Source organism: Portunus trituberculatus, chromosome 40, assembly GCF_017591435.1.
Source record: "Portunus trituberculatus isolate SZX2019 chromosome 40, ASM1759143v1, whole genome shotgun sequence".
Lineage (NCBI taxonomy): Eukaryota > Metazoa > Arthropoda > Malacostraca > Decapoda > Portunidae > Portunus > Portunus trituberculatus.
The window spans coordinates 23,500,703-23,511,971 of NC_059294.1; the positions used below are offsets into that span (position 1 = coordinate 23,500,703).

At 37.9% G+C, this 11,269-nt stretch overlaps 1 protein-coding gene across 2 annotated transcripts in view; it reads right to left on the minus strand.

Annotated features, from left to right (window-relative positions):
- Positions 1 to 2,840: 2,840 nt before the first annotated feature.
- LOC123515912 overlaps positions 2,841 to 11,269 on the minus strand; it is a 9,238-nt gene continuing 809 nt past the window's right edge. For both annotated transcript variants that reach the window (XM_045274810.1, XM_045274811.1), the window contains exon 2: positions 2,841 to 5,641. In XM_045274810.1, the coding sequence (XP_045130745.1) occupies positions 4,880 to 5,614 (735 nt within the window). In that variant the 5' untranslated portion in view covers positions 5,615 to 5,641 and the 3' untranslated portion in view covers positions 2,841 to 4,879. The remainder of the gene's footprint in view (positions 5,642 to 11,269) is intronic.

Here is an 11,269-nt window from a genome sequence, read left to right on the forward strand (position 1 = left end):
AACACACTTATTTATACTTCAGGTTCATGCAAGTGTGTGTGTGTGTGTGTGTGTGTGTGTGTGTGTGTGTGTGTGTGTGTGTGTGTGTGTGTGTGTGGTTTTTTTAAGACATATTCTTAAGTATTAACATGGTAGAAAAGATAATTATAAAAATATTATTAACTCAAGACTAGGCATATAATGTACACAATCAGACTTCATTAATCCTTATTTCACTCACATGCTACAAGGTCACTAAAAGGATGACTATTATACTGAGGAACTCTTAAAATGCTGCCATTTACCACATATATATCTATGATTAAACTGTGTGTGTGTGTGTGTGTGTGTGTGTGTGTGTGTGTGTGTGTGTGTGTGTGTGTGTGTGTGTGTGTGTGTGTGTGTGTGTGTGTGTGTGTGTGTGTGTGTGTGTGTGTGTGTGTGTGTGTGTGTGTGTGTGTGCATATATTTCACTAAAGCCTGATGACAAACAAACCCATAACCATCTGCCATTACTCTCTCAGTTCAAGCTAAGAGCTCATTATTACCAATCTTTGGGTAAGACTGACCTCACACACCACATACTCCATCCCAATGATCGGGAAGACAGTAACTGCCCGACTTGTCAGAAGAAAAGTCCCAGAAATGACCAGCCCCTAGTGTGTGTGTGTAATTCACTGTTTGATCTGCTGCAGTCTATGACGAGACAGCCAGACGTTACCCTACGGAACGAGCTCAGAGCTCATTATTTCCAATCTTGGGATAGGTCTGAGACCAGGCACACACCACACACCGGGACAACAAGGTCACAACTCCTCGATTTACATCCCGTACCTACTCACTGCTAGGTGAACAGGGCTACTACGTGAGGAGACACACCCAAATATCTCCACCCGGCCGGGAATCGAACCCAGTCGCCTGGCTTGTGAAGCCAGCGCTCTAACCACTGAGCTACCGGGCCGTGTGTGTGTGTGTGTGTGTGTGTGTGTGTGTGTGTGTGTGTGTGTGTGTGTGTGTGTGTGTGTGTGTGTGTGTGTGAGATCACTGTGATGTGTCAATACATTTATCTCAGCAGGTTTTCCCACTTTTCTCCCTTTACTTATTTACTTAGTAGAGATTCTAGAGAAAAGAATCAAGGTTTGGTGAATACAAAGATTACTGCACTTGTGCTTTCAAGACAGCTGTCACAGATCATACATTACTTTAACAGTTCCAGTATCATTGAAGCAGTAAACAACCTGCAAATAATACTTGTTTACATTTTCACCAATGATACACATCATATAAAGTGAGCAGCTCTTTAGTTCTGGTCTGAGTTTGACAAACTTTCTTGAATGTTCGTGACAATGGAGGCATCATTTCATTGGTATAAAAAGAGTCAGTGTCAGATTCTTAGCACTGAAGCACATCAGTCACCATGTTTCTTCTGCATATATGTCAATAACCATAACACAAGCTGCATACTCTGCCTCACGCTTAAACATTTGCTCAAAATGATGACATGATCCAATTGGAATTTCATCTTTTATTATTTATGTGACACTGTCAATTTTTCATTTTAAATTTAAATTATACCTTTCCAGTTCCTTTATAATTTCTGAGTATGAACAATTTCCCTGAATGTTTCTCTACCTATAAAAGACAGACATTCACAAATTTGAGCAAGAATGAAACTTTCATGTCTTATGACTAAAAATTTGTTTTACCAATTTATGCTAGAATGATTTCACACACACTCACATGTTTCTAAAGTTTCTATTAATTCAAATGCAACAATAAGAATCATATGTGGCACTCCCAGCTAAAATGAGAAGTGACATGGGGGTTTGATTTACATCACATGCCTCACGCTGACTAACTGTTGAAGTTTTCTGAGGCAAGTTTCACAGTAAAATTCTATGAAGCAAAGGCATTGCAGTTAATTCATTATAAAAATGCCTAGGAAAGAAAATGGAGAAACAAATAAATAATACTTTGAATAGCAAATAGAGTTAATGGTCCAATCTCATGGCAATTTAAAGTTATGTGAATCTAGTGATCAATCAGTGCCCAAAGCAGGTCTTTCCAACTCTCCCTCTTGACATGTGCAAAGCAAGAGTCCTCTTCCTCTAATGCGCTCTTTATGCCAATTTTTTCTCCGATTTTTTTTTATTTTGTTTCCATGATGGAGAGTCTTCCTAACGATGATGAAGACCTTCACTCACTGTTTGATGTTCATTCTTCTATTATTTTGGTACCAAGAATTATGTGAATAGGAGAAAGTATTCTTATATCTTAAAATAGCTATCACTAAACTAGAAAGAATTTAATTTTTTTATAATTTCAGTTAGCATTGATTGTGAGCTAAGCTAGGTTAAGTAACAAAACAATAAAAGTAAATAAAAGGCATCAAAACCAGACTTCACCTCTAGGATAAATTACAGGAAAATGCACCTATAAAATAATGTTCACTTAAATTAACACAGGATCTATTCTCTAGTTTTCTTGTGCACATTGTTTACTTCCCTTCCACAAGAAGTGCAATATAAGTAGTGTGTGTGTGTGTGTGTGTGTGTGTGTGTGTGTGTGTGTGTGTGTGTGTGTGTGTGTGTGTGTGTGTGTGTGTGTGTGTGTGTGTGTGTGTATATATATATATATATATATATATATATATATATATATATATATATATATATATATATATATATATATATATATATATATATGAGATTGAGATATATATATATATATATATTATATGAGAGAGAGAGAGAGAGAGAGAGAGAGAGAGAGAGAGAGAGAGAGAGAGAGAGAGAGAGAGAGAGAGAGAGAGAGAGAGAATCATACCATTGGCTTTGTAAAAGGAGAAACAAAGCATAAAGCAAAATAATATGAATTTCATGTTCCTTTTTCAATCTGACATAAAACTTAAACATTAAATATCATTCAAGACTTCCTGAGCTATCCAATAATTCGTTTCACGGAAATGGATAGGACACAAAACATGATAAGTGCACTCATGCAAAGTTTGAGGAAGAAGGGTGCTCATGAACTTTTACATTAGAAGTGGATGATGGAATCAGCATTAAAAACATATTTACAAAACAAAACTTTTCATGAGATAAAGTACAAACTTGAGATCCAACTATACCCATAAAATAATAAGGAATACTATGAATATTCCTATGCTTCTTTTGACACACCTTGGAAAAAAAATTAAATAAAAAATTGCACTTAGCTTTAACAAATAAATATGCAAAATGTGCAAATGGTATATTACTAAAACCCAAAATTCAAGCAGTGACTTTTACAGATGTGACAGAATTACACCTAACCCTCTGCTATCACGCCTTCTGCTATCGTGTTTTATTGCTAATGCGCATACTTAAAAAGCTACACTTATGTCTATAATGTGCATGAAATTGCTGTTATCATACACCCGTTATTCAAAAACTTCTGGATTATGATGCTACGTGATAGTTGAGTTTCTCTATATACTTTTATTGAGAAATAATTCTTCACATATTTCCCCCAATCTACCCATCCACTTTAGCTCCTAACTGTCCACAATGAGGTGCCCAATTTAACAGCATACAGGACACGCCTTTTTCCAGTACTTTTACCAACTCTAACTGTATGCATCATTATTTTATTGCAGGTATTATTATCATTACCAGTATTATCACTTTAAAAACAAATTATCATAAAAATGAAAACAATCTATCTTGTGAGGTTGTGAAGCATGTATATAAACATGGTCTGATCAGCACCCTGACTTCATGCCATCTGGCAGTGAGGAGTAACAGTAAGTTTAATGATCATAACAAAACACATCAACACCCTTACTGGAACAAGAGGAAAAAGATTGAGCTACACAATCTCCTACAAACTACAAGTGATAGATTATACCAAGGAGCATGACAATAGAGTAACAGCAATGGCTTTTGGGCCACCAGCTACGAAAAAAATAATAAGTGTCTGACGACAGCAAGAAAACCAACTGAGGAGCACAAGGAAAGATGTTTTCTGCTTGTGTAATGTGTTACTAGATTTCTTTCAACAGTATGTGCTTAAATACAGTAAAAGCTTTTTTTCCTGAATTTGACTGGCTAAAATGAATGTGCATTTTATATACCCATGCATTCTATATGCCGTCAAATATACTAAATAAAATGCTTTAAAATGTATGTTGTTACTATGATTCTTTATAAGTTTCTTATACTATATTATTTCTTCATTTTTATACTATTATATGGCATAAAAACTGGGCAAAAAAGACAAAAAACTGACAGCTTGGGTGTTCTAATATCATTTTGAATTATTACCATAGATTCTTCACTTCAGCTATTGCAATTTCGGGTATCACGCAGTGATAGATGCACCAATTGGGCACGATAGCAGAGGGTTGAGTGTATACCAATCCACAAATAATCACAATAGAGGGTTAGTGAAGACTACTAATTACACAATGAATGCCTTAAAATATCAATAGACAAAATACAAGAGAGGTAAAGAGTTCTTCAACAAACAAATCTATCAGTCTCAATAATTTCTCTCCAATGAAGAGATATTGCACTAATACTAGAAATGTAATAAAAATTCATATTAATAAAAAAAAAACATAAATAACTAAATAAATGAAAATAACAAACACATACAAAAACATGACTTTCAGATCTTAGGGGACAATGGTAATGAAAGTTATGACCCTCAATTTCTCAAAAAAAAATCAAGTACTTTTCCTTAATTTTCACCTGAGCAGAACCTGATGCAAAAACGAAAATACAGTTTTCTGTGCATTTTTTGTAAAGAATGATAACACTAGAAAACCTGCAATTATATTTACACCTTATCATAAATATTTACAGCACAAATAAGGAAATTATTCCAATCTAAATTGCACTGACAAAAATACTTTGGATCAGTCCACTGAAGAATTTTGTACACCATTAATACTGTTCTTATCATGTGAATTTGTTGCAGTGAAGGGTTGCCTTGACACAACTAAAGACATTGCCTGATTCAACCACTGAGCAGCATATAAGCCATCATACACATGCCGTGCTAAGTGCAGAGTAAGCAAAGGCAAGGCAGTAAACTCCTGGCCACAAGCACCACATCGCTGTGAGGAAATGCCACCCTCACAAGTGCCTGGAGTTTCTGGAAGACCACTGCAACTTGCTACCACTTTACTTTTTACTTTAGGTTTCTTCTCTGGTATTTTCTCCAACTTTTTTCTGTGCTGGCTTCTTTGACTGGATTTCTGCAAATCTGACTGAACACTGTTTTCACTAAGGCTAAGGGTCTCCACTGCTTGTGACAATAATATATCTGTTGTCTGTGAAGCCAACTGTTCATCACTTTGGTTCCTTGAATTTGAACACATATAGTTTGCAGTAAATTTCTGACTATAAGTATTGTTATGTCTCTGATCTGAATCCTGAATATTGCACATTTTTATTGCCACTGATTCAGTTTTTCGCTTGAAGCTTTTGTGAGATTGTGCCTTATTCATTTCATCTTGACTCTGATGACATGGGATTCTTGGGCAAGATCTGGATAGCCTCTTTCTTTCTCTCTTTTGGGAGAGCATGTGATGGGTATAAAGCAGAGGCTCATGCCCAGGAGTGTTGGTGACATCTGTGAGGGGTGACATTTTGTGTTGTCACAGTGTCATTCCCTTCTGCAATAAAAAAAATAATGTTGTAGAACTTTTTGAAAGGAAATCAGTATCAAAGAAGCCTGTATGTTCTTTATACATAGGTACATAAGGCAATAGTCATTCCCTTTAAATTTATGACAATTCTTTAAAGTATACAGCTAAAGATTATGCATGCCAAAATACACAAATATGCATCTCAATAGCCTGGAAAAATTGCCAGAATCACAAGATGACTTAATATTAAAAAAACGATTTGCTGGAAAAAAGTTACATCATTTGTGTTATTAAACCCATCTATAAAATCATAGGAAAATTTTTCACTGCTATCAAGTAGAGAGCAAAAAAAGGATGGCAAAAAGAGTTAAATACATACTAATCATATAATTTCAGGTTTAGGATGTATCATCACTTTGGGACAAATGTCATTTTTTCCTCTACAGTATACTTTATTTCATCTATTTTTGTAATTAACATAGAACTAAGATATTGCTAGAGTTCTCCCTCAGTCTCACTGACATGAAAAAAGAGTGCACCACTGAAAATTAGACATTTTCTAAAACACTTTTTTTCTATATATTTTATATATATATATATATATATATATATATATATATATATATATATATATATATATATATCAAAGAAAATTACTTAATTACTGATATACAACTTAGATTGAGACTAAAAAGATAATGTGTTAAAAATCTGCAGGTTTTATACTAATGACTGATGTGGTGCAGGAAAGAGATGTATGGTGGATGCTGTATTTTAAAATAATAAAAGCCTTTGACATGGTTCCACAGATGCCTACAGTGGATTTTGGAAAATATAGGAGGATGAAATGGCCAAATATTAAGTTGAATGCATGACTATTTGAAGGACAGACAATTGAGAACTATGATCAGATGCAATACTTTAAGCTGGAGCAAGGTTGTAAGTGGAGTACCACAAGCATCTATCTGTATTGGCACCTACAAATTATGTTTCAGATCTACATAAATGATATGCAGAGAGGATTAAGTAGACATATTAAAATGGTTAATGATGCAAAACTCCAAAGAACTATAAAAAAGACAACAAGATTGCAAGGAGCTACAGATAGATTTTTATCAAATTTATGCTTGGAACCTAAAGTAAAAGACTGAATTTAATCCCAAGAAGTGCCATGTGATAGAGATGTGAAAAGTACAAGGAAGCCTACATGGAACTATAAAATGAGTGAGGATATAATAATGAAAATTAATAGAAAAAAGAACTTGGGGGGTGATTATTCAGGACACCCGTTCACTAAAGAAACATGGCAAAGGAGTTCTTGGCTCCACATACAGGATGTTAAGCAATATTAAAGTGGCTTTTACTTTCATGGAAATGGGTATGATGAAAAGAAACCATGATATGTGCCAAGTTGGAGTATGCTGCAGTCATATGGTCTCCACATAGGAAGAAGAATACTGTATAAGGAAATTAGAAGGAATACAGTGGAACCTTGAGTTATGAGTGCCCCAACATAAGATAAATCCAAGGTAAAAGCCATCACTTAGGTCGATTTTTTGCTTTGACTTGCGAGAAAAAAATTTGTTCTGAGCTACCTCCAGGGGAGGCAGTGGCGCAGTGGATACAGGTGGTGAGCGTGGGATCGGGCAGATGTCCACGGGTAGGTTCGAATCCCACCACGTACAGCCTTAAAACACTTTGCCATTTGTCGAGTGGTTTAAAGTTACCTACATGTCACCATGATACTCAGGTTCTAGATGGTTATACCCAAGATGAGCTTGGGTGGTGATGTGGGCCCTAATATGGGTACCACTATATATAAAATTGCCTGCGCCACTACTGGGTGGAAGCTGAACAGCGCTTCCTACACACTCTTCAAGTGAGCCTACAGGCGCTATAGGCCTTACTATAAAAAAAATAAATAAATAAAAAAGTATGCTGCCGCTATCTAGCACAATGAACAGCCAGCTTAACCTCCAACACATTCAGTTCACATGGTTTTGTTTTGTCGTGAAAGCATTTCTTGTGTTATGCTAGCATTCTGTGTTTTTGCGCAATTATTTAGACAAATTTTTTTGCCTGACGATGGGTCCTAAGAATGTGGCACTATGTAAAGAAACCTACCTAACTCACTTCCAAGCCATTCTGAAAAGGAGGATGAAACAAACCTTCATGGCTAGCTATTTTGTGAAACACCTGCACGTGCAGACTGGAAAAAAAGGTAAGTGAAGTGAAAAAGACGAAAAGCAATGAAGAAAATTAAGTTAAACGAAAAAGTAAAAAAATTGTAGTAATTAAGTTAAACAATAAAATGTGTGTGTGTGTGTGTGTGTGTGTGTGTGTGTGTGTGTGTGTGTGTGTGTGTGTGTGTGTGTGTGTGTGTGTGTGTGTGTGTGTGTGTGTGTGTGTGTGTGTGTGTGTGTGTGTGTGTGTGTGTGTGTTTGATTGATCTGCTGCAGTCTCTGACGAGACAGCCAGACGTTACCCTACGGAACGAGCTCAGAGCTCATTATTTCCGATCTTCGGATAGGCCTGAGACCAGGCACACGCCACACACCGGGACAACAAGGTCACAACTCCTCGATTTACATCCCGTACCTACTCACTGCTAGGTGAACAGGGGCTACACGTGAAAGGAGACACACCCAAATATCTCCATCCGGCCAGGGAATCAAACCCCGGTCCTCTGGCTTGTGAAGTCAGCGCTCTAACCACTGAGCTACCGGTGTGTGTGTGTGTGTGTGTGTGTGTGTGTGTGTGTGTGTGTGTGTGATTCACCTCGGTCGCCTGCTGGTCACCCAGCCAGTCTTCCCCATTACGGAGCGAGCTCAGAGCTCATAGACCGATCTTCAGGTAGGACTGAGACCATATAACACACTCCACACACTGGGAAAGTGAAGCCACAACCCCTCGAGTTACATCCTGTACCTATTTACTGCTAGGTGAACAGGGGCCACACATTAAGAGACTTGCCCATTTGCCTCGGTGCTTACCGGGATTTGAACCCGGCCCTCTCGATTGTGAGTCGAGCGTGCTAACCACTACACTACGCCGTGTGTGTGTGTGTGTGTGTGTGTGTGTGTGTGTGTGTGTGTGTGTGTGTGTGTGTGTGTGTGTGTGTGTGTGTGTGTGTGTGTGTGTGTGTGTGTGTGTGTGTGTGTGTGTGTGTGTCCCTAGTCCACTAAATCAATTTCTAGGACCACACGATCACTTTTTCCTTTAGGCTATGATATTTGATATTTGGACAAGGCTCCATTTTTTGTGAAAACCAAATCCAAATTATAAAAAAGAAAAAAAAACTTGTCCAAATATCAAAGCCCAATGGAAAAAAGTGATCATGTGGTCCTAGAAATTTATTTAGAGGATCAGGGAATTTTAAAATGTAATGAGGGACACAAGCAAAAAGACATAGCCATGCCAAGTCAAATTTTGGATGATTAAAAAGCTACTTTGGTATTATTGAATGGAAGGAAATTATGCTAGGCTAGACAATTCATGAAAAATATGATATATTCCTAGACGTGTGTGTGTGTGTATTTACCTAGTTGTATTTACCTAGTTGTAATTTTAGAGGGCCTGGGCTTTATGCTCGTGTGGCCCGTCTCCATATCTACACTTATCCAATTTTTCTTTAAAACTATGAACACTCGTTGCTGACACCACTTCTTCACTCAAACTGTTTCACATCTCAACACGTGTGTGTGTGTAATTCACCTCGGTTGCCTGCTAGTCACCCAGCCAGTCTTCCCTATTACGGAGTGAGCTCAGAGCTCATAGACTGATCTTCGGGTAGGACTGAGACCACAACACACTCCACACACCGGGAAAGCGAGGCCACAATCCCTCAAGTTACATCCCGTACCTATTTACTGCTAGGTGAACAGGGGCCACACATTAAGAGGCTTGCCCATTTGCCTCGCCGCCCCAGGACTCGAACCCGGCCCTCTCGATTGTGAGTCGAGTGTGCTAACCACTACACTACGCAGTGCGTGTGTGTGTATTTCAATGTTTGATCTGCTGCAGTCTCTGACAAGACAACCAGACGTTACCCTACGGAATGAGCTCAGAGCTCATTATTTCCGATCTTCGGATAGGCCTGAGACCAGGCACACACCACACAGCGGGACAACAAGGTCACAACTCCTCGATTTACATCCCGTGCCTACTCACTGCTAGGTGAACAGGGGCTACATGTGAAAGGAGACACACCCAAATATCTCCATCCGGCCGGGAAATCAAACCCTGGTCCTCTGGCTTGTGAAGCCAGCGCTCTAACCACTAAGCTACCGGGTGTGTGTGTGTATTTACCTAGTTGTATTTACCAAGTTGTAGTTTTACAGGGCCTGGGCTTTATGCTCGTGTGGTCCCGTCTCCATATCTACACTTATCCAATTTTTCTTTAAAACTATGTACACTCTTTGCTGACACCACTTCCTCACTCAAACTGTTCCAAGTCTCAACACATCTTTGCGGGAGAGAGAGAGAGAGAGAGTGTGTGTGTGTGTGTGTGTGTGTGTGTGTGTGTGTGTGTGTGTGTGTGTGTGTGTGTGTGTGTGTGTGTGTGTGTGTGTGTGTGTGTGTGTGTGTGTGTGTGTGTGTGTGTGTGTATCAAGTACATGACATATCAGATAAAAATGCATCAAAACATATCAACATAAAAATCAGTAAATGTCCACAAACAAAAATTTACTTCCAGTAGCCTGATCAATATTAAGATATTTCTATAAGTGTAAGAATTCTCAGGCATAAGTTTTGATTGTGCTTTAATGTATTTATTTTTTGTGAAGACCTGTTTCTATTACAGCCGCATCAGATACAAGCACGAAACTCACATGTTATGTAGGAAGGTCAGTGACCTTTCTGTATAAGTAAAGAAATTGGGGGGGTGATGTATGTAGTATGGCTGTAGTAGCACTCAAGTGTGGCAAAATTCAAGATTTCGTATGTCCACCAAGCTCTGCACCCGTCAAGATTAAACATTAAAATCATTTGCTTTCGTTTATAAATGAGATTTGTGGGTAATGGAATATAGGATTTCATGATACCTACAGGACTTATCCCTCCAATCACACACTATAAGGCCACCAATGAAGGCTTTGCATGGTCGGTTCAGTTACAGTTTCCACTAGCCTCACATCTTACATCCAAGCCAGGTGATCTGATAGGGGCTCAAGTGCTGTCATTTGTTGATACTGCTATTCAGTGAATGGAAGTGAAGTATTTGGTAAAAAATAATTAACATGTGGGATATTTACCAAAAGCAATATTTATGATGCAACATAAAGGCTCCACATGTTTATTAATGAAGCCGCAAAACTGTAAGCATCTCAGTCACCCTGAGAATCTTTTCCTCTCACCAGTAAGGCTTAATGGTATTATTTTTTAGGTGTTAGGTTAGGTTGGGTTTATGTGTAGTTAGGTTTATGTCTTACCCAGGTATGATCCAAGCCCAGCTAAGATAGGTTAGGTTAGAAAAAAATTTCATTTGAGATGAAATTTCAGTAGACTTTCAACATGCTTATTTCAATGAAGGCCCCCATCCCAAAACCCTTGATCCTTCACATTCCCCTAAACTTGTTTGGGGGAACACACTTATTACAAACAATAATCTTATTTTCTTTTAAATAGATATATTCTCTTTTTTTCAGAATTGTG